Source organism: Mastigoproctus giganteus, chromosome 2 (assembly GCF_048544385.1).
Source record: "Mastigoproctus giganteus isolate SK-2022 chromosome 2, ASM4854438v1, whole genome shotgun sequence".
Taxonomy (NCBI): Eukaryota; Metazoa; Arthropoda; class Arachnida; order Uropygi; family Thelyphonidae; genus Mastigoproctus; species Mastigoproctus giganteus.
The window spans coordinates 144,795,323-144,809,179 of record NC_143576.1 but is presented as its reverse complement, the minus strand read 5'-3'; the positions used below and the strand labels follow the sequence as shown (position 1 = coordinate 144,809,179).

Here is a 13,857-nt window from a genome sequence, read left to right as displayed (position 1 = left end):
CAAATACGGAGGATGCGAAAGGTCAGGGAATGACCACCGCATATCCCAGAGCAATATGGCTTTAGTTGCTCATGCTCCTAAAAACCAAATAACAAACAACAACAACAACAAACTAGTTGACATTTCTGTTCACTGACATTTGTGGGTGGGGGTTAAAATTTAAAACAGTAAAAAGATATGCATTCAATAACAAAGAACACACATGGTGCCTCCGTAGCCAGGTGGGAAGGAGCAGCAGTGCGAAGCACACGCTTCTTGATTAGACCGGGGTTCGAGCCCGTCACCACCAAATACGGAGGATGCGGGAAGGTCAGGGAATGACCACCGCATATCCCGGAGCAGTATGGCCTTAGTTGCTAATGCTCCTAAAAACCAAAAAAATAACAATAACAATAATAATAAAGAACATGGCACGCACAAATTGCAAGTAACACGATACGTGCAAGTAAGATATGATGTAACAAATTAAGAAGCTTTAAAAATAAGAATGAAGAGAAGATTCTGAAAATTAATTTTTTTATATGATTGAGGCTTTCATGGAAGTGTAAACACATTTCACCATAATAACCCACAGAATTCCAGCTACCGTATTATCATAAATTCAATAAGATCAAGTTTACTATCCATTTATGAAAGATTGCACTAACAGAAAAGCTTAATAAACAGGTGACTGCTAATTGTTTTTATTGTTGTATTGTTGTGACCTCCTGAAATCCGACCGAACTACGTGGTATAGTCAAAGACAATTGTAGGGTAATCTCGAGTGCTGTGGTGCCTGCCCTGATTAAACAGCATGTTGTCCCAATTAAGCGAAGTATTTTTCTCGGTTGGGTTCTGTTTTTTAAGATTTGCCCCAAATAAACGGCTGCCCTGATTAACCAGTGGCCCAAATAAACCGGAATCCACTGTATATATATATATATACAGCAGACTCTCGATTGACCGGGATCGGATTAACCAGGACACTTCAAGACTCCAAATTAAAAAAAAAAAAGTCAACCAGAAATCATGAAATTCAAATAATAACTAGAATAGGTATAAACAGATATTTTGCAAGTCATAAATAAGCGACAAGAAGTGGCGCTATAAATTGCCATTGGGAGATTAATGTACCTATTATATTGCAACCACTGCTCTCTTCACATCCGCCGCTCAAAAAAAAAAAAAAAAAAAAAAAAAAGAGAGAGAGAGAGAGAGAGAGACCAAATGTTTAGTTTGTTTCAGTGCATTGCGTCATTGTCGTGTTCCTTTGCACCACAAAAAAACAAATTTTGTTTCATTATTTGTCAGGGATGTCGACATTTTTTTTTTTTTTTTTTTTTTTTTGTTTAGAAATTGCGAAAATGATGGGTAAACGCCAAAGAGTTGTGCTTTCAGTTAAACAAAGACTTGAAATTATTCAAAAGTTTGAAAATGGTGCATCCGTTAAATCTCTAATGAACCATTATAACGTTGGTGACCAAACCATACGCAACATCATAAAAAATAAAGGGAAGCTATTCAATTTAAAATCGACATTGCAAAAAATAAAGGGAAGCATTGTATTGGACACACGGTAGTACGTGGTAAGTTTTTTATCTATCGGCATATTTTTTTACGTAGGTTGCTGAACATTTTTCGATACAGTAAGTCCCCGACTTATGCAACTATGGATTTACGTAAATTTTTTTTCACTCAATTTTTTATTTTTTAGGATTGTAAAATTTAAAACAACAACAAAAAAAATAATAATAAGCATTAACGACGATCACCACACGCAGAAATTGCACAAGTGAGATCGGAGTAACAAGCAAAAAAATAGGAAAAAAAGAGATTCTTACAATTATTTAATGTTTTTTTTTTATATGACTGAAGATTACTGTGAAGGGGGGACACTTTTCACCATAATAAGAAAAAAACCACAGAATTCCAACTATCGGTATTATCGCAAATGCAATAAGATCGAGTTTACTACAGTTAATAATAATAGATTGCGCTAACAGAAACATCCAATAAAACGGAAAGTGCAAATTGTTTTTATTGTTTTTTGTTGACCTCCAGAAATGTGCTTTAGTAAAATGTGAGCTCGCGTGGGGTGATAATAGTGAGTTTTTGCCTTAACCCTGTGAAATTCTTTCCAGAAAATTTCGTTTTGACCATTATCATGGTACCGACTAAGAGAATAAGTTCCAGCGCTACTAGAAAATCTACCAAGAAAAGGAAAGCGATCGATTTGGATCAAAAAATTAAACTAATAAGAATGTATGAAAGTGGTCAAACATTAACAAGCATCGCGCTGAATTCAGATTTGTCAATAATAATATAGTAGCAATATGTTACTAGTCATTCCCGAGTAAGAAGTCCTGGAACGTATCCCTTACGTATGTCGGGGACTTCTATATTTTTGGATTAACCGAGAAATCGATTATCTGGGATTTGTTTTTTACCATCTATCCCGGAAAATCGAGAGTCTACTGTGTGTATATATATATATATATATATATATATATATGTATATGCTTTCATTATAAAAAAATTTACTAAGTTAAGTTCACTTTGTTACCACAAAGTGAACTTAACCATAACCCACTGTTGAATTATTGCTCTTTGAGCCTAAAACTATATCAGAAAGTTTAGATTTTCATGATATTGTTGGTAAGTTGAATTACTAGTTATTTTTGATTTTGGAAGTAGAGGGTTAATAATGGCTTTAGTTAGCTTGGTTATATGTGTATGGACTTTTTTATTCTTCTATTTTTTTTTTTTTTTTTTTTCCATGGATGGATTCGCATTTTACATGGTATTATCTTATTAATAAAAATTCTCTTACAGATCTTAACAGGTCATACAGGGTCAGTTCTGTGTTTGCAGTATGATGACAAAGTGATAATCAGTGGTTCTAGTGATTCAACAGTGAGGTATAATTTTTCTTATAATTTTTAAAAGAAAAAAATTACTTTTGAAATGATTTTTTTGATTTTGAAAGATGGTTGTATTTGTACTCCATCATTTTACTGTGTAACTTTATCTTATATAAGTTTTAATGTTTTGGAAATGTCAATTTGTTTTGAGCAGTTTTCTTCATTGAAGAAATTAGTTGCCAAATCATTAGCTGCGTTATTTACAAAGTTAACTTTTCTACTTCAGACCATAAAGTAAAATTCAGGCAATACAGTTTGTTGCTTGTGAAACACCTTTAAAACGTTTTGTTGATGCAATTGTTCATTTCTTAAAAAGAAAACCATATGAAAATAAATTTGTTAGAATTTATCTTTACCGAGGGATCAGATCACGGAAATAGAAGCATATAAAATCCATTTGCGTATTATGGAAGTGTGTGTATGTATATATACACCAATGAGCCAAAACATTATGACCACTTACCTAATATGATGTTGGTCCTCCACCAAAGCAGCTTGTACCTGGTGAAGCATGGGTGCTGATTTTGTCCATCTTCCTTCATTCACACAACTTTGTTGACTTCAGTAGCTCTAATTAAAAAAAGATGTTATTGGAGCTGCATAAAATTTGGTGAGTTACTATTTGAAATATTATACATTAAGTACAGAAATTAACACTACCATTACCCTTTCATACTCAGGTCACGAAATTTTCAAACTCCCCTCATATATTCTCCCTGAACAGAGAAGTAGCAGCAGTTATTTAAGATTTAGTTGATTGATGTATTTTTAAGTATGCAATATACATACACCGATGAGCCAAAACATTGTTGTTATTTGGTTTTTAGGAGCATTAGCAACTAAGGCCATATTGCTCCGGGGATATGCGGTGGTCATTTCCTGACCTTTCCGCATCCTCTGTATTTGGTGGTCACGGGCTTGAACCCCGGTCTGATCAAGAAGCATGTGCTACGCACTGCTGCTCCTGCCTTCCTGGCTATGGAGGCGCCCCAAAACATTGTGACCACCTACATAATATAATGTTGGTCCTCCACATGCAGCCAAAATAGCTTGTACTCGGCGAGGCATGGAAGCTACAAGATTTCTAAATGTGTCTTCTGGTATCCACACATAACCAGCAGATCCTTCAACTCCTGTAAGGTCCGTGGTTGAGATGCCACAGATCAGAGTTGCTGTTCCAGCACACACCACAGTTGCTTGATGGGATTGATGTCTGAGGAATTTGGAGGCCAGGGCAATACCTGGGAGTCTTCCTCATGTTCCGCCAACCAGTCTCGAACAATCCGGACAGTGTGGCATGGCGCATTATCCTGCTGAAAGATGGCACTGCCGGAGGGGAAGACCGTTGCCATGAAAGGGTGTACCTTGTCAGCAATGATGTTTAGGTAGATGGTAGACATCAGAGTGCCCGGCACATGGATGACTGGACCCAGGGTATCCCAGCAGAACTTGGCCTAAGCATGACACTGCCGCCACTGGCTTGTTTTCATCCCACAGTGCATCCAGGTGCCATTACTTCTCCAGGTAAACGACACACATGTACCTGGCCGTCCACATGGTGCAACAGGAAACGTGATTCATCGGACCAGACGACCTTCCAATCACTCAAGGTCCAGTTTCAATGCTCGCGTGCCAATTGTAGGTGCTGTCGCTGATGAACCACAGTTAGTATGGGCACTCGAAGCGACCTGCAGCTATGCAGCTCCATTTTCAGCAGTTTCAAGGTTCGATGTACTGTGTGTTGTGACACATTACTTCCATCACCATCATTCCAATTACTGGTGAATTGCACCACAGTTGCCCTTCTGTTGCTATGTACCATCTGGGAGAGCCTTCACTCACCTCAAGCATCGATGAGCCATGGTCATCCAACACCTTGCCGGCGGTTTGTGGGTTTCCCCTCCTTGGACCACTTTTGGTAGGTACTAACCACGGCTGACCGTAAGCATCCCACTAGCCATGCCGTTTTGGATATACTTTGACCCAGTCATCTGGCCATTACAATTTGGTAGTTGTCAAACTTGCTCAAGTCCGCTGCCTTTCCCATCTGAAGAACACGAGTGATGTACACTGATTAATGGAGCTCAGTATCAGGTGTTTTTTATACCGTGTCTTGACCCGCGCATGTGTCATAGTTCACCTGCAGTTGCTTCAATTGGCATAACGGATTGTAAGTCATAATGTTTTGGCTCATTGGTGTGTGTGTGTGTGTGTGTGTGTGTGTGTGTGTGTGTGTGTGTGTGTGTGTGTGTGTGTGTGTGTGTGTGTGTGTGTGTGTGTGTGTGTGTGTGTGTGTGTGTTTATTTATTAATTTATGAGGAGGGATTATGGACTGCTGTGCCTCAATATGAGAAAAGCCCAATATTTTTAATTTAATTACACCGTGTTGGAAGCCTGTTACTCGCTGGACTAGGAAAGTAGAAAGATGTAGAAAATGTAGAAAGGTTCTTTATTAGCATTAGCATTAGTAGAGGCATGCAATGCAAGAAAGCGAGCTTGTGCAGCATCAGCCAAAAAAAAAAACCTCCCATTTCATCCCTCCATTCATTCCAAATGCCTGTCCAGCTTAGCCTTAAATTTAACTAGGCTAAAGACAAATTTCAGCACATCTATTCTATCTTTCCTCAATTTGAAACTGTGCCCCCTCAGGTTCTTAGTCTGAGCAAGAGGAAGAATCCCATCAGCATTCAGCTTGCTCAACCCATTCAAGGCCTCAATCAGATCACCTCGCAGGTGCCTACTCTCCAGGCACTGCAATTTGCACAACTTAAACCTTTCTTGGTAAGAGCACCCCTTTATACCACTCACCAATCGTTGTCCTTCTTTGTACTCATTCTAGCAACTCTACATCCTTCCTAAAATGAGGCCTCTAGACCTGTACACAGTACTCTAGTTGTGGTCTGACCATTGCCTTTTATAATGGGATAATCACCTCCCTGTCCCTGCTAGCAAAATTCCTATATATCATTGACAAGACTCCATTACCTGCACTGCTCAGCGAACTTCATATTTGACTGCACAATTACCCCCAGGTTTTTTCCACTTTCCTAAGTGTAGTACCACACAGTTGATACACTTCTCTTCGGTTATTGCTACACATATGCAGTACTTTGCATTTGTCAATGTTAAACTTCAGTTGCTACTTCTCAGCCCATCTACCCAACTTTTCCAGATCCTGTTGCAGCAGCAGCATACTGTTATTACTGTTATTAATAACCCTGCCAACCTTTGTATCATCTGCAACTTTGCCATTAAGCTTGATATACCTTCATCAATATCATTGATAAATATATAAACAACACTGAACCCTGAGGGAAACCACTAATAACATTTGTCCACAAAGAGCAGTGTCTGTTGATTACCACTCTCTGTCATCTCCCACTCAACCATCCCTTTATCCATTGTAGCAACTTACCCTTAATACCATACCTCTCCAATTTGTACAGCAGTCCTCCATGTGCAACAGTATCAAAAGCTTTCCTGAAATCCAAGTATATGATATCAAAATTATATTTGGCATTCAGTTCCTTTGTGACCACATAAGGAATGCAGAACTGGAATTTGTAAATTACAATGTGTCCAGAAAGGATAGACAAAACAGGAAGGGAGGAGGGGTTATGCTATTAGTTAAGAAACACACAAAATCAAGGAAGTAAAGCCAGTCGATATCACTGGACAGTGCAGTGTCGAGTCAGTTTGTTGTGACAAAAGCATTGGAGATCAAAATTGAGAGTAGGAGTGCGCTATAGACCTATTGACTCTGATGAGTATAATAAGAAACTTTACAGCGAAATAGAGTGGGCCAGTAAATCAGAGAGTCTTATAATGGGGGATTTTAATTTCCCAGATATTGACTGGAATTTGTGGGTTGGTCACTCACACACTATCAAGGCTTTTGTGGATTTATTGGATGATTGTTTTCTACATCAGCATGTTCGGGAGGCAACTAGAGGGAGTAATACTCTTGATCTGATTATCACTAGTGATTCTTCATGCATTAAGAATCTTCAGATAAATCTTCAGATATCGCTGGACAGTGCAGTGTCGAGTCAGTTTGTTGTGACAAAAGCATTGGAGATCAAAATTGAGAGTAGGAGTGCGCTATAGACCTATTGACTCTGATGAGTATAATAAGAAACTTTACAGCGAAATAGAGTGGGCCAGTAAATCAGAGAGTCTTATAATGGGGGATTTTAATTTCCCAGATATTGACTGGAATTTGTGGGTTGGTCACTCACACACTATCAAGGCTTTTGTGGATTTATTGGATGATTGTTTTCTACATCAGCATGTTCGGGAGGCAACTAGAGGGAGTAATACTCTTGATCTGATTATCACTAGTGATTCTTCATGCATTAAGAATCTTCAGATAAAGGAACCGCTAGGTGGCAGTGATCACGGTGTGCTTTACTCAAAGAAGTAACTACCATCGGGGTAAAGGGAAGGGTTTTTGCTTTCATAAAGATGACTGTGATGGTCTGAGACAGTATTTAAATTCTATACAGTGGGCCAACTGATGATGTTACCAACAGCAAATTCAAAATGGGAGGCATTCAAAGAACTTATCTTGGAAGCTACTAGGCTTACCATACCAACTAAGAAATATTGTTCAGGTTTAGGCCTAAATGGATGTCAGATGAACTAATGAGACATATGACAGAGAAGAAAAATGCATGGGATACATATAAATTAATGGGTGACATGGGAGCCTATGATAGATATAAGCTGGTCTGTAACCAAGTCACAAAGGAGATTAGGCAGGCAAAGGCAGATTATGAGAAATCCTTGGCAAAGGATGCAAAGAAAATCAGAAAAGAGTTCTTTACTTATGTAAACTCTAGAAGGAAAGGGATGAATCAGATTGGTCCACTGGATATTGATGGTTCAACAGTTGAGGTTCTTGCTCAGGTGGTTAACAAACTGAACGAGTATTTTGCATCTACCTTCACACATGAAGAGTTATTCAGGAAGGGGAATGCCAGAGGTGAAGTAAACTCTGGCAGTGAGCTTGATGATTTTGTATTAACTGAGAGGAAAGTGTAGGAGAAATTGTTGAGGATAAGCATAAAAAAGGCACCCGGGGTGGATGGGATCTATCCAGTTATATTAAAGGAGGCAGCAAAGGAAGTAAGCAAACCCTTAGCCACAATTATGAGAACTTCTTTGGACTCAGGGGAGGTACCCATAGACTGGAGATGTGCAAATGTGACCCCAATTCACAAAGGAGGATCAATGGCTGACATAAGTAATTATAGACCTGTGAGTTTAACTTTTGTTCCAGGAAAATTAATGGAGGCACTGGTTAAAGAAGCACTGCAGAATCATCTAGACAAGATTTCATTTATAGCTTGGACACAGCATGGTTTTTTTAAGGGAAAGTCTTGCCTGACCAATTTGATTGGATACTATAATGCAGTCACAAAAGAACTGGATTCAGGGAATAACTTTGATATTATATATTTGGATCTTAGAAAAGCTTTTGATACTGTTGCACATGGAACACTGCTGCACAAATTGGAGCAGTGTGGCATTGGAGGCAAATTGCTGCTATGGATAAAGGGATGGCTGAGGGGAGAAGACAGAGTGTGGTAATCAATGGACACTGCTCATCGTGGACCAATGTTATTAGTGGGGTTCCTCAGGGTTCAGTATTGGGTCCATTGTTGTTTTCTGTATTTATAAATGATATTGATGATGGTATATCAAGCTTAATGTCCAAGTTTGCAGATGATACAAAGGTTGGCAGGGTTTTTAAGGACACTACTGATGCTATGCTGCTACAACAGGATCTGGAAAGGTTGAGCAGATGGGCTGAGAGATGGCAAATGAAGTTTAACATTGACAAATGTAAAGTACTACATATGGGAAATAGTAACACCAGAGCAATGTATCAACTCTGTGGTACTACACTGACAGTGGTAGAGAATGAAAAGGACCTGGGGATAATTGTGCAGGCAGATATGAAGTTCTCTGAGCAGTGCAGATGGGCTGCAGAGTAGCTCATGGTGTCTTGTCAATGATATACAGGAATTTTTCTAGCAGGAATAAGGAGGTGATTATTCCCTTGTATAAGGCAATGGTCAGGCTACACCTTGAGTACTGTATACAGGTCTGGAGGCCTCATATCAAGAAGGATGTAGAGCTGCTGGAACAAGTACAGAGAAGGACAAGATTAGTGAATGGAACAAAGGGTTGCTCTTACGAACAAAGGCTTTAGTTTTGCAAATTACAGTGTCTGGAGACTAGGCACCAGCGATGTGATCTGACAGAGGTTTATAAAGCCTTGAATGGTTTGAGCATGCTCAGTGCCGATGGAACTCTTCCATCTGCTCAGAATAATCACCTGAGAGGGCATAATTTCAAATTGAGAAAAGACAGATGTAGGATTGATATGGTGAAATTTGCCTTTAGCCAGCGGGTAGTTGGTTGGTGGAACAGACTTCCATCCCTTGTTGTGGAAATTGATAGCCTAAATAAATTTAAGGCTCAACTGGACAGGTATTTCGAACGAATGGAGGGGTGAAATGGGAGTGGTTTTTTTTTTTTTTTTTTTTTTTGGCTGATGTTGCATAACTTTCTCTCTTGCATCATATGCCTCTACTAATGCTAATCTGGCCCTCTCCTTGAATAACTCATGTGTGAATGTAGATGCAAAATACTCATTTGGTTCGGCAGTTATCTGAGAATGATCATCTACAGTCAAACCCTTGATATCAAATGGATCTATCTGATTCATCCTGTTCCTTTTAGAGTTTATTTAAGTAAAGAAGTCTTTGCTGTTTTTCTTTGCATCCTTTGCCAAAGATTTTTAATAATCTGTCTTCGCTTGCCTAACCTCCTCTGTTACTTGATTACAGACTAGCTTGTTTCTACCATAGGCTTCTGTGTCACCGGATACTTTATATGCATTCAATACATTCTTCTTGTCTGCCACGATCCTCATTATTTCATCTGACATCCATTTAGGTCTAAACCTTGAACAGTATTTCTTAGTTGGAATGAAAAGCCTAGTAGTCTCTAAAATTAAGTCCCTGAAGGCTTCCCATTTAGAATTCAACGTTACTCATCAGTTGATCCCACTTTACAGAATTTAAAATCTGTCTGAGACCTCTGTAGTCACCTTTATGAAAGCAAAAGCCGCTCCCTTTAGCCTTAATGGTAGTTACATTTTGAAGTAATTCCCACATCAATACACTGTGATCACTGTCACCCAGTGGTTGCTTTATCTTCAAATTCTTAATGTATGAATAATCACTGCTGATAATCAGATCAAGAGTATTACTCCCTCTGGTTGCCTCTCGAACATGTTGCTGTAGAAACCATTCATCCAATAAATCCACAAAAGTCTTGCTAGTGTGCGAGTGACCAACCCACAAGTTCCAGTCAATATCTGGAAAGTTAAAATTCCCCATTATAAGACATTCTGATTTACTGGCCCACTCTATTTCTCTGCATAATTGCTCATTATACTCATCAGATTCATCACACACACCTACTCTCATTTTTACTTTCCCACTGCTTATTTCACACCAAACACTCAACACTGCATTGTCCACCAAAATCAAATCACTAACCTCTCCTCCCTTCCTGTCCAGTCTGTCCTTCCTGTACACATTGTACTCCCCAAATTCCAATTCTGCACTGCTTATATCTGTGTGACACTACGTCTCTGATATCCCAACTATATCTGCCTTTGATGTTTTGAGTAGCACTTCAAGCTCATCAAATTTATACCCTATACTACTAGCATTGGTGTACATGCAAGTATACATGCACCTGTTGCTACTTTAGCTGCCGTTGCTCTGTAAAACCTCCAACAACAACAGCCTGTTCCTACTCTTAGTTACCCTAACACAGCCCATGTATTTACTTGTCCACTATGACTCCCAGCAGTCCTGGAAATCTCCATTACCTTGCTTTCCAGACTGCTGCTCGTTCTAATAGAAGCAGTGCAAGAATCACTTTTGCCTCTTCCTGCAGCCACTGTTAACCTTTTAGTCTGTATATCCTCCCAAGCTAGCAGTTTTCCTACCCACCTAACACTGCCTCGATAGCATCAGCAAATATTCTTGCAACCTTTCTATTTAAGTGTACCCCATCCCTGTAGAAGCACTCTCTCCTGTCAACATGCACAGATCAGGCTGAAAAAAAATCTACCCCTTGAGCCTGGCACAATCTCTCCACAGCCGAATTGATCGACAAGGCTCTCATCATATACTCCCTCCTATTGTGTCTGGGCAGAATTACAGACACTCACATTCAACTCTAACTCACGAATTTTTTTCAACATTGACCTGTAATTGTTGAGTAAATCTGCAGATCTCTTACTCTTAAAGCCATTAGTTCCACCGTGTACAACAACATCACCTTTTGTGCCCTTAAAAGATGATATCTGCTCTACAACGTCATCAACTTTTGCTCCTGGCAGACATGTCCCGGTCCTGTTCCACCTATCCTTTTTGCATAGTATATTCCCCATCTCCCTGACAATAGAGTCACCAACAATAACTAGTTCCTTTGGGACCAGTGCGTCCTGCCTTGGAGATTGCCTCTGTTTTGCCTGATGCACAGGAGTGAGCTCTGTTGTTGAGCTGGGCAGTTGAGAGCTTGATGGGCCCCTGATATTAATTTCTTCAAGGGCATTTACCCTACACTTCAAGCTCTCATAGATGCCCATCAGAATGCTAAGTTGGCACCTAATTTCTTGACACTCTAGACACCTAGCACACACAAAGGCATCCTCTTTTGCTAGATTATGCCCTATTTTAGAAAGGTCAGCAAACATTTCACATTTTACACATTTTTTTAGACTGTTATGCATTGGATAATCGCCCTCTTCGTTTCTCCCCTGAGTCACAGCACTCTTGCTAGTCTGTGACCTTTGCTTCGCAGCTCTAGTCTGGGTCATGATTTTCATTTAATTACAATTTAATTAACAATGAATTTTAATAAGATTAATATTATTTGTGATTAATTGATAATACTATAATAAGCTAACAGGTTCCTAATATCTCGTTTTACTTTATACCTTGCTCTATCAGTTCGAGATACATATACGTTAAGCTGTTTCTTATCGACTACAATATGTTGGCTAGTTCAACAATATTGGTGCCAACACCGGGAGTCGTAACTTCCAACCCTTATTCAGTAAGGTTCTTGAAAACTAATTACTCGTGTGAATGGTCCAAATGCCATTAACACTGTCAGTTGTCTAGCTTAAGTGGCATTCATTAATGTATATATGTATGCTGGCTGTGTCAACAACAACACCTTGTAGAGAATAATTACATCCTGGAAATTGTCCTCATGTTTATGCACACATTGAACATTCTCAGCATTTGCACTTGATCAGCCTTTTATTTCCTGTACTTTATTTTTTCCAAATGAAAATTTCCCTTTCCTCTATTACTACAGAAGAATGGAAGATTTTGTGTTTACTTAGGCTTTCTTATTAAATGCTTGGATTTTTCTCAATAAGGCAAAAAAGTACCCCAAAAGAGTATTTTGCAGCACGGAGGGCAGTTGGCATGTCTCATTTTGCTTCTTCGGTTCTGAAAGAACATTATTGGTCTGAGCAGCATATTAATCTGAACTCATGTTCCTCTGTTTTTTTTTTTTTTTTTTTTTATGAAAACCCCAAACACGAGAGGAATTAGAACCTATAGTACTTAGTACCGGGCTTGGGTTGGAGGTTGAGAAGGTGAGAAAAGATATTTGTTGACATTAGTCTGTTGACAGGGGTCTCAGACAGTTTTTAAATTCTGTACAGTGGGATTAACAGATGATGTTACCAACAGTAAATTCTAAGTGGGAAGCATTCAAGGAATTAATCGTGGATGCTACTAAAAGTTTCATACCTATTAAGAAATATTGTTCAAGGTTTAGGCCTAAATGGTTATCAAATGAACTAGTGAGACTCGTAACAGAAGAAAAATGCATGGGATGCATATAAATTATCAAGCGACTCAGAAGCCTATGGCAGATATAAGCTAGTCTGTAATCAAGTCACAAAGGAGGTTAGGCAGGCGAAGGCAGATTACGAGAAATCTTTGGCAAAAGATGCTGATGCTAAGAAAAACAGCAAGGATTTTTTTACTTATATAAACTCTAAAAGGAAGGGGATGAATCTGATTGGTCCACATGACATCGATGGTTCGACTGTTGATGATCCTACTCAGACAGCAAACAAACTGAATGAGTATTTTGCATCTACATTCACACGTGGGGAATTATTAAGGTTTGAAAATGGCAGAAGATTATCAAATTGTAGCAGGGTACTTAATGATTTTGTAATAACTGAGAGCAAAGTGGAGGAGAAATTGTTGAAGTTAAACATAAGAAAAGCACCTGGGGTGGATGGGATCTATCCAGTTATATTAAAGGAGGCGGCAAAGCAACTAAGCAAACCCTTAGCCATAATTATGAGAGCATCCTTGTACTCAGGGGAGGTTCCCACGGACTGGAGATGTGCGAATGTATCCCCAATTCACAAAGGGGGATTGAACGGTGACTCGAGTAATTACAGACCAGTTAGTTTAACTCCTGGTCCGGGTAAAATAATGGAGTCACTGGTTAAAGATGCATTGCAGGATCATCTAGACAAGACTGCAGCAATAATTCAGACACAGCATGGGTTTGTTAAGGGAAAGTCTTGTCTGACAAATTTGATAGGTTATTATGATGTGGTTACAAAGGAACTGGATGCAAAAAATAATTTTGATATCATATATTTGGATTTCAGGAAAGCTTTTGACACTGTTGCGCATGGAAGACTATTGTACAGATTGGAGCAGAATGGTATTAAGGGTAAGTTGTTACAATGGATAAAAGGATGGTTAAGTGGGAGAAGACAGAGGGTGGTAATCAATGGGTGCTGCTCTTCTTGGACTAATGTTATTAGTGGAGTCCCACAGGGTTCGGTGTTGGGTCCACTGTTGTTTTGTATATTTATCAATGA

The 13,857-nt window shown here is 39.1% G+C and overlaps 1 protein-coding gene across 1 annotated transcript in view; it reads left to right on the top strand.

The window, feature by feature from the left end:
* Positions 1–13,857, top strand: part of LOC150089636 (beta-TrCP-like) — a gene marked incomplete at its 5' end in the record, with an annotated part of 177,020 nt that overhangs the window by 49,407 nt on the left and 113,756 nt on the right. The window contains one exon of the mRNA XM_090368702.1: positions 2,812–2,897. Within this exon, the coding sequence (XP_090224828.1) occupies positions 2,812–2,897 (86 nt within the window). The remainder of the gene's footprint in view (positions 1–2,811; positions 2,898–13,857) is intronic.